The sequence below is a fragment of the Rhinopithecus roxellana genome, chromosome 21 (genome assembly GCF_007565055.1).
Source record: "Rhinopithecus roxellana isolate Shanxi Qingling chromosome 21, ASM756505v1, whole genome shotgun sequence".
NCBI classification, from domain to species: Eukaryota; Metazoa; Chordata; class Mammalia; order Primates; family Cercopithecidae; genus Rhinopithecus; species Rhinopithecus roxellana.
Window position 1 is genome coordinate 14438258 of NC_044569.1, and position 20717 is coordinate 14458974.

Consider the following 20717-nt stretch of genomic DNA (forward strand, 5'->3'; position numbering starts at 1 on the left):
CCTCCCAAAGTGCTGGACCAAGCATCTAAGATTCAGTACTTGTTACAAGTTCCAAAATGCTATGGGATTGTATCTCCCAGCAACTTAACACTTGAATATGAGGTTTAATAGAAAATTACTGTAACAAAGTTTTGAAACTCTTATAGACAGCAGCCTGGTGTGATGAAAAGAGTGTAGAAATTTGAATAAGACAAACCTGTCTTTCAGTTCTGACAAGCTGTAACATTTGGTGTAAGTTATTTAATGCCACTAAGTCTCAATTTTTTCATCATTGCAATGGCAGTAAGATAACACAGGGTTTTTGTATTACGTGAAATTATGTTTGTGTATTAGATGTTATAAAATGGCTACCAGCAGGTCCTAAGGTCACATGCATCCTTATTAATGTATTCAGTGGGAGAGGAGGTATCTTTGTCCTGGCATTTCATGCACAGGTCCACAGACGCTTGCTGACTGAGTAAGCTTAGATCATTCACCTCTGCCCTGAGCCAAGCAATGAAGCCAGGAAGTGTGATTTGCTGTTTGTCCTACCCTAACTCCTGGGCTACTCCTGAAATACATGGACCTCGAGTTGGGGAGAAAGCTTTTCCCAGAGCAAAGTCAGGAGGCTTGGCTACAAGAACCAAAAGTGGAACTGGGATAGCTAAACCCATACGTATTCACTACAGTCAAAATAGTGGGTGAATAATTAATAAAATTCATTTCCCTTCCTGTCCCTACCTCATATTAGAATCTTAGTATCTTAGTTGCTATTTCTTGTAAAAAATTTTTGAGACAAGGTCTCACTGTGTTGCCCAGGCTGGTCTTGAACTCCTGGATTCAAATGATCCTCTCCCCTCAGCCTCCCAAGTAGCTGCATTCTACCACGCCCAGCATCTTAGTTATTATTTCTTGATGTGATGTCACGAGGGTTTCTTATCCACAGGTAGTGCCCGTTTTAATGTCATCCAGGACCTCAGTAACGTTTTCTACTAGTCCCCAAAGGCCCATGGTTCTCCAATCCCTTGGGGACTGCAGACCTAGCCCCTCTGCCATTCCCCCACAGGGCTGTTTATCAGTGGCATTTGCACTTCACACACATATATTCAACTTTTAAGGAACAGTTTCATCACCGGGAAAGGGGATTTATGGGAACAAACTTCAAACCCAATAGGAAATTCAGAGGTACTGAGATTTAATACTCGACTCGGCTTGACTTACTTAAAGCTGCTTTTTACTCGTTTCCTTCATCCACCCTCCAGTTTCACCAGATCCACTCAAAACTTACAAACTTCTTTAACACCGGAGACTGAGTTTTATAAAATGCTTTTGGTGTATTTACGCAGCCCCTGCTCTGGTGCTGGGTACCCTGTAGATACTATACATGTTCGTGGGTAAGAATAATTCTATAGGGTCGTGGTAAGCAAATTACCTTTATATGTCACTGTTTACAACGTTCTGTTCTTTCAAGATCATTTTAAAATGGTATTTGGAAGAGCTGTGGCAGAGGGTATAAATTCTATTTAAAGAGGTAGGTATTTACTCTTATCCTTAAAAGGTAATTTTAAGCAATCTAAAACAAATTAAGTTTTCCCCCAGTTTCGGGCTTCCAGGGGAGTGAGAAAGGGCGGTTGCCAGGGAAATCTTCTCCTGATTGGGAAGCGACAGTCGTGCCTAGGGATCTGCACATTGCGTAATTGTAATTTTCCTATTCTTGCTCTTTTTTTTTTTTTTTTTTTTTTTTTTTTTCTGTTTTTGCTATGAGAAGAGCAAGCTAAAAAGGCTAAAGGGACATTTAAGCCAAGTCGCATTTGTCAAGGTGAAAGCTGTGTGGAGCAGAAAAGCAGTTCTCCCAGCTGCAAAGAAGATGCAAAGAAATCGAGTGAGTAGGGAATCTGAGAGCCCACTAAAAGTGCTTAGAAGGCCAACACATTACAGCCATTTCCCTAAAAAGTTGTAGGCAGGAACCAGAAGTCCAGGGCGGAGCCTTCCTACAAATGCTAAGACGCTGTTGGGATGCTTCAAGGCTCCCAAAGCCACCCTTAAAGGTGTGGCTGTCCTGCAAGTTTTCTAATCGCCTCCCCCCCCCCCCCCCCCCCCCCACCGAACTGTTCATGTTTGTTTAAGCAGCAGCTGCAAACAGTACTTGGTAAGGCAGCCCCAGACCAGGAAATGACAGCACTCTTTCACTTCAGAATTAAGAATTTATGATTTTGAACCCTCTTTTAGCAGTGCTAGAAAATTAGTGACACGAGAACAATTGTGCTTATTTGAATGGTTACATTTTATTTTAAAAACCACTACTGTTGAGTGGGAGTATGCACCCCATTCTTTTCTTCTTTTTTTTAGTTTATTAGTTCATTCACTTAATCATCACAGATTCATCAGAGGCAAGGTGATATTATTAAAAGTTTTGGTGTCAGACAAGTGCACATTCCTACCACTTATTAAGACCTGGGGCAAGTCCTTTCATCTTTTTTTTTTTTTTTGACACAAAGTCTCACTCTGTCCGCCAGCTGGAGAGTGGTGGCACCATCATAGCTCACTGCAGTCTCAAACTCTTGGGCTCAAGCAATCTTCTTATCTCAGCCTCTCAAGTAGCTAGGACTAGAGGCACATACCACCACCACACCAGCTACACTTAAAAAATTCTTTTGTAGAGATGGGGTCTTGCTATGTTGCCCAGGCCAGTCTCAAACTCCTGGAATCAAGTGATCCTCCTGCCTTGGCCTCCGAAAGTGCTAGGATTACAGGTACGAGCCATTGCACTTGGCCATTTTACCTTTTTGAATCTCAATTTTGAAGCAGTAGAATGGAAATAGTAATGCCTATTTCATACAACTGCTGCAAAGATTAAAATAAAGTAACATAGGCACTGCCCCTAGCTCATTGAGATTATTCCATAATTGTCAGATATTTCATGAATGTCAGATGCCCAACTCTCCTTTCATAATGTAGGTTTTTCTCCTCCTATTTACCATTCCTTTTCAAGCACAGGAAAGGCCAAACAGGTTGACCCCTGAGTCACTACTAAGCACCCTTATTTACCTGGTGGTTGTCATTGAAACACCTTGTGCTTGGGAAGGAATCGACAGCTGCTGAGGGGTAGCTGTGCAAATAGAAACCTATCCCTGATGCCCACCATTCAGTTGTGACTTTTCCTTGCTCTATTATCTTTGTTTGCACCAAATCAACCAAATGCTAAGTTCCTTATTCCCAGTTCTTTGGTTCCTGATGAAATAGAACTTTGCTTTATGCACTCACAGCCTTGGGCTCATCAGTTTTCCTCCCAAATCTCTGCAATCCAGAATAGCTCACGGAATCGCACTGGCCTGCCCTTGTATATTTTCAGGACATATGCTCCATTTCAGCTGTCCCGGCTTTCTAAGTGTCTTCATTCCTTTTGTGGCTCTCAGATTTCCCAAAATCTCACGCATTCTCATTACTCCACACCTCACCATGCAACTTCCCATCCTGAGATAATCCGCTCTCAAAGAGTCACGTGCACATGGCTTCATCTCTCAACCATCGTCCCTCAGACCATCACTGGCACAGACTATATCCATTTAGTTACACTTTGATAACTGCAGCCCAGCCAAAGCGGGGCACTCAAGCTAGATGCACTTGGGGAGAGACTTTTAAAAGTAAGCGTTCCTACGTCTGATAGAGTAGTTCTTGCAACTTTTCTTTCAAGGGATTGTAACTCATTCTTTGTTTATCAATTTTTTTCCTTCAGACAGACCTTAAAGCACTATGACATTATTTTCTTATCTGAAATATGTGCTTTGTAGTTTATCAAAAAATAATTGTTACCCAAAAGACATGTCAAAAGACATATATGAATATGCTAGAAGGGGACGGGGGAGATTCCTGAACTGTCAGTGGCAGACCTCAACTTGGGCACAGTGTCACCCTACACTAGTTACTAATGTCTCTGGACCTCAGTTTCTCTATATAACAAACTGAGGTTATAATATTTACTCCTCATATCCTTCATGATGGTTGTAAGGATCGTGAGACATTATGTGAACTTACGATTTTTTTCCAAAAGCATGACATGATAAATGTAATTGCTATTATTAATTTGGTTATGAGTAAATATGAACATTAAGTTTGACAATTACTATCCCAGAATAAATTCATTTCTTGTTTTTCTTTTCATACATATTTTAAAAGAGTTTTAAATTTATTCTAAGAGCCATAGTTTCTACGTTTTAGCTTTTTGGATATTGGGATAAATCATATATTCTATGGAGTGTCAGAATTTATTGATGATGTTTATTTCTTTCTTAGCAACACAAAAAATGTTGGGACAATTGCATTGGTGTCTTAGATTCAGTAAAATGTGCAGTGACATGATCTCAGCTCACTCCAACCTCCGACTCCCGGGTTCAAGCAATTCTACCGCCTCAGCTTCCTGAGTAGCTGGGATTACAGGTGCCCACCACAACGCCCAGCTATTTTTTTGTATTTTTAATAGAGACGGGGTTTTATATGTTGGCCAGGCTGGACTTGAACTCCTTGCCTCGTGATCTGCCCGTCTCGGACTCCCAAAGTGTTGGGATTACAGGCATGAGCCACCACGCCCCACCGTGTGTTCCTCTTTCAACTGACTTCAGGAAAACCTAAAGTGACGGGAAATATCAGCACCAAAAGATAGTCCACTTCCAAAGCTCCTAGCAGAGAGACAAATACCTTTTTGTGCCCGTGGGCCAACTTAGGAGAACCGTTTTCTTACCGTGAAAGAAATTTTTATAATTTTGCAAATTATTTTATATATAGTCCATTTGCACTTATATTCTTATACTAGAATATATAGTGGATAGAAATATGGCAGCCACTGCTTTTAATCCACTGCTTTTAATAATAAATGCCACTACTTTTAATCCCCAAGATTTTTATAATTGACCATATTCTTTAAAAGTAGCCATGAAGAAAGCCAGGTGTGGTGGCAGGTGCCTGTAGTCCTGGCTATTCAGGAGGCTGGGGTGAGAGGATCACTTGAGCCCAGGAGTTTGAGGAGCAGCCTGGGCAACAGAGCAAGACCTCATCTCTACAGAAATTAAAAAGAACCAATTGGAAGTGGAGAGACTATTTTTGCTCCTAACTTGCCAAAGAAAATTGAAGGTAGGCATCAGAGTCTTGGAAAGCCAAAGCCATTCATCATCAGGGGTGTCTGTGTGCTCAGTAACATGGCTGAGTACAGTGTACAGTGAAGAACTCCCATCAAACAGAACTTTATTAAACACTTCCTATGTGCTTATGGACATTACCTCATTTCATTCACACATAATTCTATGGGATAGGAAACTGAGGCACAGATAAGTTAATTAACTCACCCAAGGATGTACCTAGTAATTTACCCAGCAAAAATTCAAAGCTGGAATTCAAGCCCGGGCAGTTTATTGGAGAGCCCACCCTCTAATCCTTTGGCAATACGGCTTCCCCCGATTTCAGTAAGCTTATGGAGTAGTTGGAGAGATGAAACAAAGACAAAGAGCCATGTCCATAAAACAGCATTTCGTGATTATTTGAGTACTCAGTATAATGTGGACCGAGGGTTGGGATACTTTCTCTATGAGCCATATTGTCTCCATCGCTACCATAAAGCTCTGCGCTTGTAGCTCAAAGGCAGCCATAGATAACACAGAATGAATGGGCATGCCGTGTACCAATAAAACTTTATTTACAAAAATAGATGATGAAACAGATTTAGTCTGCAAGCTATATTCTGCTGACCTCTTACATAGATGGTACATGCTATAAATTTCATAAACAAAAAGATTAATTTAGGCTGAAGTAGTTGGAGGGAGTTTTGGGAGAGCAGATTCAACTTTAAGGAAGACTTGAGATAGCTTGAGATGAGCTATGTGACCTGACCCCCTTTGCTTCTCTTGCTCAGTGCTCTCTGGCCAGGCTGGCATTTTCATTCCTAGGGCTACAATTACTCCAATCTTCTTCTTACTCTAGATACTTTGCACCGGCTGATCCTTCTGCCTGGAAGCTGTTCCCCTAGATCCTTCCAAGGCTGGCTCTTCTGGTCATCAAATCTCTGTTACTTCTTCAGGGGGCTTCACTGAAGGACAAGTTGAAGCAGCCCCCCTCCAGCTACCCTGGCACACCCCCTTATCTTATTTCCTTATAGCATTTATGCTTTCTGAAATTATCTTGTTCATTTATCAGGTGCTTGTCTATTCGCTGTCTCTTCTTGCTCTCCTTCTAGAATATAAATTACATGGAATGAGACCAACGTTTGTATTATTCACTGGTGTGTATTCCCAGCACCCAAACCATGGCTGGCAAATAAACAATTAAAAAATACCTGCAGAAGTAAAGAAATAAGGGAGTGAGGCAGGAAGAGAGACAGAAAATATGAGCATGCCCCATTAGGTGGTGTTTTATTTTCTCCTGTTCTGTGACTGAATAGACTACAACCTTCATTAGAATGGCCCATCCTTCAGTGCCCATGACATCATTTCAATTCAGAAAGCATTCTCATCCTGGCTGGGCACGGTGACTCACCCCTGTAATCCCAGCACTTTGGGAGGCCGAGGCAGGCAGATCATGACTTCAGGAGTTTGAGATCAGCCTGGCCAACATGGCGAAACCCCGACTCTACTAAAAATACTAAAATTAGCCAGGCATGGTGGCGGGCACCTATAGTCCCAGCTACTAGGGAGGCTGAGGCAGGAGAATCTCTTGAACCCAGAAGGCAGAGGTTACAGTGAGCTGAGATCGTGCCACTGCACTCCAGTCTGGGTGACAGAGCAAGACGCCATCTCAAAAAAAAAGATATTGAAATAATTATTTCAGTACGTTCAAGACCAGCCTGGCCAACGTGGCAAAACCCTGTCTCTACTAACAATACAAAAATTAGCTGGACGTGGTGGCACAGGCCTGTAATTTTAGCTACTGAAGAAGCTGAGGCAGGAGAATCGCTTGAACCGGGAGGTGGAAGTTGCAGCGAGCTAAGATCACGCCACTGCACTCCAGCTCAGGAAACAGCGCGGGATACTATCAAAAAAAAAAAAAAAAAAAAAAGCATCCCTATCTTGTAATTAGAGGGTGTTAGCCCTTGATTATGGCCATTTCTTAGTCAAGGGCAGGTCTTCCGGTTTTCCAAATGATAACATGTGGTTTCAGTTGTAGACGGGCTATCACTGAAACAGAGAATGCACACTAATCCTCATTTTGTTTTAACAAAAATTAAGATTTCTGTTGGAGTGCTAATGCTTAAGCGTAATAATTAAAAAGCAATTAATCCTTTTTTCTCATCCATACTACTATAAAATCTAACCTGTATTAATTTGTTTTTATTATTGTTTGTTTATGTTTGTTGAGTCCAACCCCCTCCTAAGCTGGTGCACACAAGCAGGGCATCCCACCAGCCTAAAATCAATGAGGTCCTGCCCTCTTTGTCTCTGCTCCAGCTTTCCTTGTACCAAGACCTCCAGTTCCTGAAACTGCCACCACAGTAATAATGCAGGCTTTTCTGAGACAGCTGCAAGGCTATCTTTTTCTTTGGATTTTCCTAAATCTTTTCTCTTTGTGCGGCTGAAATGGAAAGACACAAACCTCTGCCCAGCTCACAATAGCAGCTGCAGCCATGTCATGCCCCCTTTCCTTCCAATCAAAAGGGATTCACATTTCACTCTTTGGACCTGGCATGCTTACCACTCTATATGCTGTTTTCTAAAGCCATGCACCTAAGTAACGTCTGCCTTTTGCTTTAGTGTTTAAGAAACAAAAAATAAAAACGGACTCGATTATACCGATGTTAATGGCCCTTGCAGTTCAGCAGCTGTGTTTTTCTTCTCCAAGGTCTCGATTTTCTGTCTTCACACTTTCCCTAGAACTGATGACTGTATTATTTTATGTGTAATCTTGTTGTATGCTACCTTTAGGTATATAAATAATGTATTACTATTCAAATTCCACTCCAATGGAAGTCACTTCCACACAACATCTTAGCTGCCATCATTTGAAAAGTATGATTAATTGAAAGATCTACAGGTAAAATACTTCTCAGCTGATTCCCTAAACAACAATTACAGACTGTTTCTAGTAGTAGTTTCCACACAGACTGGAGTGCAGTGGCACGATCTCAGCTCACTGCAACCTCTGCCTCCCGGGTTCAAGAGATTTTCCTGCCTCATCCTCCTTAGTAGCTGGGACTATAGGAGCCCGCCACCATGCCTGGCTAATTTTAGTATTTTTAGTAGAGTTGGGGTTTCACCATGTTGGCCAGGCTGGTCTCAACTTTGAACAAAATATCTGAACAAAATTTGCCTTATTTTGTTGCATAAGCCATATGAGCTAATCAGTTTGACATTACTCTCTGATATACTCCAGAGACCAATGCTTATGAACTTCACACCACTATTGAGAAATAGCAAGTGTGGGGTGCATCGTCTATGACCCTCAGCTGTACCAAGTTAATTTTTAAAATATAATTGCTAAGCCTGTACTGAGGCTCTGAACATGATCCTATCTCTGCAGTGAGTCACCTGCCAATGCAAGAAAAACAAGACTGTTCTCAGCATTTACAATTTCCTGAGAAATCTTTGTTGCTGTGGTGATTTTGATGCTTTTACCTAAAAAAGTAAAAACATGACATTGTTACTAGCATAATTAATAAATGGCAAGTGTATCGAATGTGATGAGCACAAAGGTGTCCGGGACTGTAATTGCTCAGTTCTGCAGGTGCCACAAAGCACAGCCTAGAAAGACAAGGAGCGTCAAACAGTGGTCAACATATGGCCCTAAGAACTGCCTCATTGGAACTCAGCCCCTTCTTAGCTGTAACTCTGGGTGAGTTACATAACTTTAGTGTCCTCCTTTATAAAATGGGAATAATAGTAATACACCCCTCCACCGTGTGGATCAAATGAGCTGACATCTATAAAGCGCTTAGAGCAGTGCCTGCACACGGGAGCACAATGTAAGCGCTTAGAACAGTGCCTGCACACGGGAGCACAATGTAAGCGCTTAGAACAGTACCTGCACACGGGAGCACAATGTAAGCGCTTAGAACAGTACCTGCACACGGGAGCACAATGTAAGCGCTTAGAACAGTGCCTGCACACGGGAGCACAATGTAAGCGCTTAGAACAGTGCCTGCACACAGGAGCACAATGTAAGAATTGATTAAATACAGTGAACATGCTGCAGGGTGATGCTTCCTCTTGGTTAGTACTTTTCAGAATTAGAACCTACAAATCACTGTTTTAAAGTCCACGAATAGTAGCATTTCTTCAATCTGAAGTTCTTAGATCTAAACTTTCAAGTTATACAGGTAAATTAACAATTAAAAAGGAAAGAATGATCCTCTTTTAGTAGAACATCTATTCTCACTTCCTTAGAACCTATAATATTTCGAAATCTCTGTCTGACATGTGTGTGTGCTACTGTGGACAATTTTCTTAACACTTTAGGTTTCAACATGATATATTATGAATCATAAAATTTTGATTAATGTAATTTTGATCTTAGGAATTAAACACTTCAAACTGTAGTGCTGCTGTTTTAGCTGTGTGTCCTTCAGCAAGTTACTTACCTTCTCTGAGCTCCTGCTTCACACCTGCGAAAAACAGAAAACTATACACAGGTTGTCATATTGATGAAATGAGATCTTGTAGGCAAATGTTTTTTTAGCAGAGTTAATGTTAATAATGAAGTACCATGTTATTTTAATGTATAGGCAGTAAATTGTTAATATCAAAGTATTAAAAGCCTTTTTATTTTCTCATTGCAAACCTGGCCAATTCCAGGGAGCCTTTCCTGGATCCTCCTTTCCCAGATCCTCCTTTCCCATCACCATTACTGCTAACTCTCGTTTCTTTTCTCATCTCTGTTATAAATATGTTGAGGGCAAGAACCAGCCTCCCCCTTTTTTGGTCTCTTTTCCTTAAGCCTTGTGCAGTGCTCTGTGCACTGTAGGATGTTTGCTATGTTACTTCTTAGTGGATAAAAAGAGTGGCTACTATGCATCTTTTTTCACATCATGAAAAATGAAGAAGGAATGAGATCTAGGTTGAGTTCATGTTGAAGTGGAAAATCTAAGAGGAACTTAAGAGAAAGCCACGAAGACGGCTTTTAAAACATAGTGCAATGTTCTGCTGAACTCGGAGAAAATGACTGTGGAAAGAAAAAAAAGAGCAGTGCACTAACAGCATTATTTTGTTATGGTACCCACAGTTAGGGACTTAGAGTAGGATCCAGCAAAGCAAAAGGAAAGGAACAATTCAGACAAGTAGTAGCTATACCAGGTAAGTTGAGGAATCCGAAGGCCAAAAAGGGGAGAAACTTGCAAGAGGAGTTATTTGTGTGTACGTGTGTGCATGGGTGTGCAGAGGCCAACAAAAAATAAAAGCAAGAAAATGCCATTATCTTCCAGAAGGAGATCATTGAAAACCTTTAGAGAGTGCTTTAAGCAGATCTTTGGAAGCTGAATCCAAATTAAGAAAGATTCAGAAAGAATAAATGATTGGGGAGTAAATGCAGCTGGTGGAGACCACTGGTTTAGGAAGAAGACAGACTGGATATGAGATGGTAAAGTCACAAGGTTCAAGGAAGGCATAGATCAATCAGAAAACATTCCCGAATCTTAAATGGCAGTTGAAAACAAATCACTGGAAAGCTTAAATAAAATTGCTCTCCTTTCCAATGGCATTCTTATGCCCGACTCAACTATTATCAGCGTGAGAAAACTGAGATGTACAAATGATTCAAAGCCAATGGTTTTAATTTTTCCTAATACATGAGTCATGTAAAAGATTGAGAGACATGGATTTGTATGTATTCAAAATATTCTTGAGCCTATTACAATAAAATATTGTTATTGAAAGGTTAATGTCTGAAGTTTCAGATAATTATATTACCAACATGCAGTACCATACCAAAAAAAGAAAATACTTGGTCTTATTTATTATACGTTTTAAAATAACTAAGAGGATAATTGGAATGTTTATAACACAAAGATATGACAAATGCTTGAGGTAGGCCGGGCGCGGTGGCTCAAGCCTGTAATCCCAGCACTTTGGGAGGCCGAGGCGGGCGGATCACGAGGTCAGGAGATCGAGACCATCCTGGCTAACACGGTGAAACCCCGTCTCTACCAAAAATACAAAAACTAGCCGGGCGAGGTGGCGGGCGCCTGTAGTCCCAGCTACTCGGGAGGCTGAGGCAGGAGAATGGCGGGAACCCGGGAGGCGGAGCTTGTAGTGAGCTGAGATCCGGCCACTGCACTCCAGTCCGGGCGACAGAGCGAGACTCCGCCTCAAAAAAAAAAAAAAAAAAAAAAAAATGCTTGAGGTGATGGATACCCCATTTACCCTGATGTGATTATTACACATCATATGCTTGTATCAAAATAGCTCATGTACTCCATATACACTTACTACGTACTCATAAAAATTAGAAATGTTAAATCTAAAAAAAGAAAAAGAACAGAAAAAGGTAGGATTTTGTAAAACGTGATTTATCTGTTTTCTATCTGAATAGGTTCCTCAAGATGAATGGACAGGGTACACGCCTGGAGGTAAAGATGATGAAATTCCATGCCGAAGAATGCGGAGTGGTAGTTATATCAAGGCCATGGGGGATGAAGACAGTGGAGACTCAGACACGAGTCCCAAGCCTTCTCCAAAAGTTGCTGCACGGAGAGAAAGCTATCTCAAGGCTACTCAGCCATCCCTTACAGAACTCACCACACTCAAGTAAGTAGTCCTAACCCTGCTCTTGTGATAATCCAGGTGCTTGTATTATCACCGAGGCTCAGACGGTGTGTCTCCTACAGTAAGTGGGGCAGAAACATCCTACAGGTGGAGCAGTGCAATAATTGATTGTGACTTTAGATCTGATGTCTGTACCCCAGTGCCTTTGTAGAGAGAGGCAACAGATGTGCTCTGCATTGATCATAAACTGAACCCCTCATCTCTAAGAAGCAGAAACAATCCAATCTTTTCAGAAGCCATTCTGGATTCTTTTAAATCCAGAATGGCTTCTGAAAAGAATTAAAATTTCTGGTCAATGAGAATATACATGTATCCCAATTCCTGAACATTTGCTGAGGCGTGAAGTACATACAAGAACTTTTTCTTAAGACTCTTGAATTTTTCAGATAATTGAGTAACATAATAGAGGAGATTGTCTTGGAGAAGCTTATAGAATGTGACCATGCTTGCAAATTGGATATGTGAAGGTTCTTGACATACATTTTTAAACTTGGGCACTCAATACATATTACAATTTGAAGGCCTTAAAAATGTTTTGTTTGAAAATATAAATATAGTCATACATCATCTAATGATGGGGTTACATTCTGAGAAATGCATCATTAAGTTATTTCACTGTGCCAACATCATAGAGTACACTTACACAAAGCTAGATGGTCTACCCTACTACACACTTAGGCTATATCGTGTGGCGTATTGCTCCGAAGTTTCACACCTATGCAGCAAATTATTGTACTGAATGCTGTGGGCAACTCTCAGACAATGGTAAGTATTTGTTTATCTAAATATATCCAAACATAGAAAAATACAGTAAAAATACAGTATTTTAATCTTATGGGACCACCCTATCATATGCATCATTAGCTGAAATGTTGTTATGCAGCATATGACTGTAGTCCTTAACTGTATTTGTGCTGTTTGTAAACAAAGAACAGCACTACACAGGAAACCACTGAAATTGATTATTTTAAGCCAGACCTGATTTAATTCTAAATGCTGTTTATAGAGACTAAATTCTTTAGAGTCTTGAAATGTAGAAATAATAGAATTCCGCTTGGACCTGAAAAATATATTACAGATAACTCATATTTTTAAGTGCCTTTGATTCTATATTTTGATGAAATAACATTGCTATTCATGCATTTATATTATGTTACTAAATAAAATATTAAAAGACAAAATAAGTAAAACAAAAAATCGATGCAGTCGAATTAAGGAAAACAAACGTATTTGTTATTCAAGAGCACTGAAACACAGCTGACTGTTGTGCGATGGGAATTTACTTAAATAGCAGAGTATGTTGTATTTTAAAGAACCAGACAGAGACAGCCTCTCATGAATTATTTGTCAAGGGTTCGTGTGTAACAATTCTGGATTGTTTTAATCAAAAATTAACACCAATGCATCAGTAAATTAAGCCAAGAAAAAAACCTCTTCCTTCTTTCTTTGGCTTTCAGTTGCCCTTCCTCTTTGCCTTTTTATTACATGTGTTAGTTTTCAAGAATCTTCAGAACAAACTACCACAAACTTGGCTTGATTAGATCTACAAAGACTCTATTTCCAAATAAGGTCATATTCACCGATAGTAGGAGTTAGGACTTCAATATATCTATTTGGAGAACAGAATTGGACCCAAAACATTGCCACACGAGGTTAAAAAAAAAAATCATGGAAATAAAAAACAGAAACAAGTCTTCATTGCATTTTGGCACACCTAGCAGATGCTCAGAAAATTAAATTAAAAGAACTGGATTTGTAATAAAGGCAGTGGACCAAGGTGATATGAAGCGAGGGAGGCTAAGGACCCTTCTGAAAAAAATATCTTCTATGGACCTTAACATATCTCTCCACTAGACACAATGCTAGGTAGTCATGGCCGTGGGGTTAACATCTTCCTGAAGATGCAAGAAAAGAAAGTCACTTAAACCAGCAACCTCCAGAGTCCTTTCCACCTCCCGAGTATCCTGTTAGGTTGTCATCAAGATGCATTGGTCACATACACTAAGTGATACTTTGGGTCTTGGGTGATAAGATAGAGGAATTGCTCTTGTCCACAGCGATATCCAGGTAAGAGGAGAACAGAAAGATGCAGAGCCGTGAGGAAGATGAGAAGGGTGCTCTGAGGAGACTGAGGACAGGGGTAGTGGGTAGGGGCTGAAATCAACATCACAATCGTGCCCTGGGCTACTCGCATAGCTTCAGGATGTGGAGGATCACTCTGAAGTCACTGAAACTCTTTCTTTCTCATTTGCCTTTTTCACAATATGACCCTCCTCTAATGTCCTGGACCATATTTTCGTGACCACCATATATTTCTTTTACTGCTCAGAAGTTTTCAGAGCAGAAAGAGGCAAACAAGCAGATGACAGCTAGGCTGATGGTAGAGGGCCAGTTCTTTCAGACGGTGAAGTTGTTGAACTGGGTATGAGTTAGTGACTGCTATTTCCTCCCTCCCCACTTACAGAAATTCAAAGTGGTGATAAGTGGACAGGAGAACACCTACTAAACTGAAAACATTTTACTTAGGATGGAGTTTCCCCAAACCATCTCTGTTGTCCCCTATTCTTTGGCAGGAAAGAGAACTTTTTTTTCCTATGTTTATGTAAGATGGATAATGTGCCAATATCATAACAAGGTTTGAAGGAAGCACATCTCATATATTACTGTGAAAACTCAATCATCATTATTATGATCCACAAAAGGATCACAAGAGAACCTTAGACAACCATCTGAACATATCTTCCTTCCGTGTGCTACCATCACATCCCCTAGAATCGTTTCTCATAGTTCTACTTACCTCCATTCGTTTCACACTCACCTAGTTTATGAGTTCCCTTTGTCATTACAGTCTACACATTAAACCTCCGTTATCTTCAACTGCATACAATTGTTAGTGACCTCTAGTTTAACCAGATTGGCCAGGTACGGTGACTCACACCTGTAATCCCAGCACTTTGGGAGGCCAAAGTGGGCAGATTGTTTGGGTCCAGGAGTTCAAGACCAGCCTGGGCAACATGGCATAACCTCGTCTCTACAAAAACTGCAAACATCAGCCAGGTGTGGTGGTGCGCACCTGCAGTCTCGGCTGCTTGGAAGGCTGAGGTGGGAGGATCACTTGAACCCAGGAAGTCGAGGCTGCCGTGAGCCATGATTGAGCCACTGCACCCCAGCCTGGGCAACAGAAAGAGACCCTGTCTCAAAATTAATTAATTAATTAATAGTTTAACCAGATTAAAAGAGATACAAAAGAAAAAAAGGAAAACACTATAAAGGCAAAAATTCAGACATGACATGACTCATAATCAATTCTGTCTTTCATTCCTTGATGATGTTTTGACTGCAGATCATTATTTTTCTAGAAGTTTGAAGGATTCAGTCCCTTATGAGAAAAAAGATCCCCATATCCTGGAATTCTAGTTCCTCAAAAAAGAAAACTATATTTATGTTCCTACTTCTTTGACATTTAAGTCGATTTTTTTCCCTCCTTCCTCCTCAGCAATTCACAGCTTTAGGGATGAATCATAGCCCTGAACCAAGATAACTAAAATTAGGCAAGTGAGATTGGGGCAACATTTTGTTTAAGGTTTTCAACTCCCATCTTCTCTCAGAAATGTTGGAGAGAAGGCACTCCTACACTTTCTTACATTGTTTTTCTCTTTTCTTTTCTATTTTCCAAAGGCATCTTGAGGGTTTATTTATGTGGGTGGTTTTTCATCAGCTGCTTAATGTTAGTCATTGGGTCCTCAGACATATAGGCCTAAGGTCAGTTAAACATTGTGGTGTTAGGAGTAGTTTTGAGACAATGAAGTCCACCTTTGGGCCAGCAAAACCCCTCCTGTAACTACTCTTGGAAAACTATTATTTCGGTCCCTCTCTTCTCTTATCCCGCAGCTATTAACAAATCACTCCAACTCATCACTAGCTTTTCCTTCTTCCTTACTTATTAGCTAACAAAAAATTTGAAATGGCATATCACCCGAGAATATTAGTATTTTCCAAAAATTCTGAATGTTTAATAGTCAATTTCCAGGCAAGTAGAGGAGACATTTAGGGGCCAGAGTTCCCTCAAAGCATGTCGTTGCAGCCTGGCACTGATGAATAACATAAGTCTCTTACTTGGAGTGCTATTTATTCTAGAACTGAGACTACTGCCTGCTACCATGATTAGTTAAAACCAAGTCCAAATCCCATCTGGGGCTTTTATTCAATACACTGCAGAAAGAACTTTTTAAAAATTATACTAAGTGGGGTGTCATTTAAAAGATTCTGAAGTTAAATTCAAAATATCTATGAATCCCACATGAATAATAGTTTAAAGTGACTTAATACTTCATCTCTTTATCCAAGCACTAAGAAAAATTCTTCCCCTAGAAGAAATAGTCAGTCTTTAATATTACAGACTTTGAAACTCCTCTGAAATTGGGGAGAAGGATCCCAGGCTGTTGCAAGAGAGCCAGTGAGAGCTCCTAGCAATTTTGATAAAGTGTCTGACGAAAGGCTTCAGGAAGATTGATTTTCAGTTCTAAATGCCTTGAAGGCAAATCGTTTTTCATTTTCAGGATGGTTAATCCTCTTAATCTTCATTTTTCCCCCTGGACCTGAACCTTTTTTTTGTTTGTTTTAGATAAATTGGAAAATTTTAAATTTAAATTTGGAAAACTACTAAGTAGCTGTGTGCCTTTTGGCAAATGGATTAATGTCTCTGAACCTCCTCATAAATGAGAGTCTCAGTCTCTTAGCATGGATGGCACCACTTAGGTGGCTCTCCCTACAACTCCTCCCACCCCAAACCTGTGGCAGACAGCATTAGCCAATCCCAGCATTGATGGATCCCATCACCCTACCGATTGAGAACAGACTGAGCCTCTGAACCAGTCTCAGTGCAGTGCTCCAGCCACCATGATTCATCCATCCAAGATGCCCACAGGTGCTATTCTTAGTCTATGAGAAATATCTCCCAGGAACCTTTCAGCACTGATGTGTATAATTGTAAGAACGAGGCACGGTAGGCTGGCGGTTCACAGTTTAAAGACAAAAGAAAGTAGTATTGGTAAAGAAAATAATTTGAGAAGAGGTGGATGGAGTATTCTTCAACTTTAATTCTGGATATTTTAAATGCGTCGATTTCTACGTAAGGAACCCAAAACCATAGGTTCTTGCTGTAGTCGCTTTTGTTGTTGTTGTTTATCTTGTATATGTTTTTTTCTCCCCTTTTTTCCTCCTGGACACACTGTGTCCTTGCCTGTTCCTCACGTCATACACTCCCCTCCTACCTACCTACTGCTCCTCGTTCTCCTTTTCTTGCTACAGAAAGAGGGGGATGGGATGAAGATTGGAGCATCGCTATTTTTTTCCCCAAATATATGAACTGTATTGCGAACGTAGCAATTTGTATCATCCCATCTGTGTTCTAAGTAGTATGAAACATCTGTTTTGCCTAAATGCTTTTTTGTTCCTCTCCTACCTGTTCCTCTGTATCATTGTAACATACAACAGCAAATGCTCCTCACAAAATAGGTGGAACAAGAAAACACAACCTGCCACACGAAATTGTGGATTAATGTCCTCAGTGATCAGTGATATAAAGTCAGGGTAGTGTCCCATTCTTCCCTGACTATAATACTTTCTTCTATTATCCTCTATCCTTCTAACTCCCCACTCCCACTTTCCAATATAATAAGAAATGTGACACATTTAAAACAGGGAAAGTCATTCTTGTTCACAGAAAAATTGTCACTTGCTCATCTACAAATGATCTAAATACCTTTCAAAACTTTGTTAGAAATCAGCTTGATTTAAAAAAGAAAAAAACACCCAATACAAGCTATCGCCTATTATATTCAGTCCCAGATCACCACTCCTAGTTTTAAAAAAAAATGTTCCTTCATTGGGAAATGAATGCCCTCCTCCAAATGATGTGGGCATGTGTGAGTATTGTAGTCTGTACCAAATCCTGGTCTCTTGCTATATAATTACTCTTTAGAAAAGCCTGTGTTGAAAGGAAGCCTGCATAGACTGAAAAGTTTCTACAATGATCATGACTACAGAGAGGTGAGAACTCCTTGTGTGTCTTTAAAGGAGGCGAAAGAATAAAAGAAAGTCCAGATACTTTTCTAGAGAGAAGGAATGGAGACATTTTTAAAAGTTAAGAGTCAGGGGTTGGAGGAGGGAGAGCATCGGGATAAATAGCTAATGCATGCTGGGCTTAATACCTAGGTGATGGGTTGATCGGTGCAGCAAACCACCATGCACACATTTACCTGTGTAACAAACCTGCACATCCTGCACATGTATCCCAAAACTTAAAATAATTTTTTTAAGTAGGAGGAATATTTACATTTTAACAAGGTTCTAAGTGCCTGACTGAGTGCTATGGGCTTTACATACATGTTTTCTTTTGATCATCACAACTCTATGCATGCAATTTTGCCCATTTTACGAATGACAAATTTGCATCTCAGAGAGATTAAATAACTTTTTAAAGGTCACCTGTCAATCAAATGTCAGAGCTAAGATTTGAGCCCAGGTGTTGAAAGCAGAAAAGATAAAAAGCTGGACGGAAAGTTGAACTTACTAAGACTGCAGTGATGAGCTATTTAAAAGATGTTTAATAATTGAGGGGAAAGGAAGATCAACTGGGTGTGGACAACTGAGAAGTGGTACCCAGGAAAAACAGACATTCAAAACAGATTGTGAGTGAAGGATGGATTTGAAGAGGCATCAGAAGCCTGCAGTGAAGTGAGTTCTGTGTCGGAAGTGTAAACATCAAACATGCAGCTGAAACAGGAAGGATCTTGAGAACATCTTGACTCAGGCTTAGCCTCAGGTGCAGAAAAGAAGGACCAATGACCAAAGGATCAGAGCTACAGAAGGCGCTGGCTGACAGAGGACACAGGAAGAAGGGACGGACTCTTAGGAGCCTGGGTCCAGCTCTGTGGAGACTAATACAATCATGAGTCCTGGGCCTGTATCTGTTCTGTGGCTTACCATGTGTAACCTGAACCTTCTTCAAAGGATGGCAGACCAGGTTTGCACCCTTGACAGCTGGCTTCAAGGGGCTGTGTAAACAAAGCCCTAAGACAGCAGAGGGAGGGGAGCCAGGGAAGGTCCTGGCTGAGGGTTCTGGAAAAAAAGACTCCCCATTCCTTTAGGTGGTGCTGATCACAGATGCTGCCCACTGTCCTTCCAGGATGGCTTCTCTTTGCAGAGAGCCTCAAAATTCTTTCGTCTTGTCTGCCTGCCACCTACCATTTATTCAATTTAATATCTATGTTTCCATTAAAGTGCAGACAACGAGGTAAAGAGAACACCCTAATTACAATCAGAAATTATATTCATGCAATCACTCACTCACTCATTTATTCATGCAACAAACATTTGGTAACTTTAATAATTTAAGTACTGTGTCCTACATTTATAACTTGGTTTCAATATTCACCAAATGCTTTACTAAAATCTGGTTTTCCAGAGTCAAGTGGAAGAGAAAAATACACACACACACACACACACGAGTCTAAGAATGGCAAAAGCAGGCACTACAAAGAAGAAAGGAACTTAAAATTCAGAGGCGGGTGGTGGTAAAGTTGATCGTTTTGGTCAGAATTATTTTCTGATGAGAAAAATCTGCGTTGCCTGGCATAAGAAAGGGTGGTGTTTTTTGTTTCTTTTTGTTTTTGTTTTGTTTTGTTTTGTTTACAGGTTACTATTTAGTTGGCATAGTTCATTATTAGCTTCACTTTTGCTGTATCATTTATTATTAAAGAAATTCTTCTTATGCATGCAGATGGAAGGACATTTTGCAAGAATGAGAAAAGCTTCTTTAAAAGGAAGCCTAGGCAGACATATTAGGAGCTGCCGCTAATCCTTTATAGAAGCAGGCTGGGTGTAAGTCCTAAATAAATGTATGTTTACAGAAGATGCATTTGAAATCGCAAAGCCATCAACATTCCTATCTATAAACCAGGAGGAAATTAGATCAAAATTGCAGCCCAAGGAATTCAGGTTAGCTGCAAGGAGGAACTTCTAAGTGCAAAGTTATTAATTATCAAATCAATTAATTTGGAAATTGTTAGAGAAAACTTCCAAGTCTTCTTTTGAAACCAGCTGAGTTATATTCCTCTGAGACCTTGGATAATTTGACCTTGGACAGATGAAATATCTATATAAGATCTTTCCAGCCTGAAGAGTCTAAGACTGTATCATAAGATCTGCACCATCATCTGATCTGTGCATTGATCCTGTATTTTCAAGCTAAGCATTCAGGAAGAAGAGATTTCAAAGCACCCACATAACACAGTACCCCGTAAATATATCACTTCTCTTCCTGACACTTCCCTTTGTATCAGTGGAATGATCATTTTCTAAATACGGTCTTGAAACTTTGCAACTCACCTCTTACCTCTTCCAGCTTTACTACTTTTCACTTGAGTGATTGCAATGGACCCATTTGTCTTGATGCCCCCAGCCTCTCTCTGCTCCAACTCCTTCTCTAAGACTTTCTACAAGGTTGCTAAAGTGTTATCTCTGAATCCCATGTTGTCTAGGCACAAAGTCCCAAATGTAGCATTCAAAAGTGTCACAGTAAGACTCCATTCTCCTTTGAGATCTTCTTTCCTGCTCTTCCCTTACAAGCACAGAACACTTGTATGGGAAGTAATGTCAAGCCACTTCAACAAGCCACTGATTGTTCAAGCGTAATTATGCAGATTCAAGAAGTTGCAGTATATGTGGCACACTTAGCACCGCCTCTGGCACATGGTGGTTGCTCCATATATGTTAGCTATCACCATCATTATTATCAGTTTTGGCCACCTACTATGTGCTAAGCATTGGGATATATTATAGTAGTCAGGATTCCCAGTACAATAGAACTTGCGATCTAATGAGGGAGAAGATGAGAAGAAAGTCTCCATTCTTTTAAATCTTCTTCTCAAAGTTAACCTCTGGCTGTCAGCCATTATTTCTTCCTCCTCAGAATTCCCGAAGCACTGTGTTAACATTTCT

General features: G+C 40.3%; 1 protein-coding gene and 1 non-coding gene across 9 annotated transcripts in view; one reads left to right on the plus strand and one right to left on the minus strand.

Moving 5' to 3' along the window:
* DLGAP1 (DLG associated protein 1) overlaps positions 1 to 20717 on the plus strand; it is a 971529-nt gene that overhangs the window by 642239 nt on the left and 308573 nt on the right. For all 8 annotated transcript variants that reach the window (XM_010353208.2, XM_010353207.2, XM_010353209.2 and 5 more), the window contains one exon: positions 11482 to 11696. In XM_010353208.2, coding sequence (XP_010351510.2) covers positions 11482 to 11696 — 215 coding nt within the window. The remainder of the gene's footprint in view (positions 1 to 11481; positions 11697 to 20717) is intronic.
* On the minus strand, positions 14316 to 14419 carry LOC115895573. The gene has a single exon (XR_004055765.1). It is a non-coding gene; the product is annotated as a small nucleolar RNA U13 (small nucleolar RNA).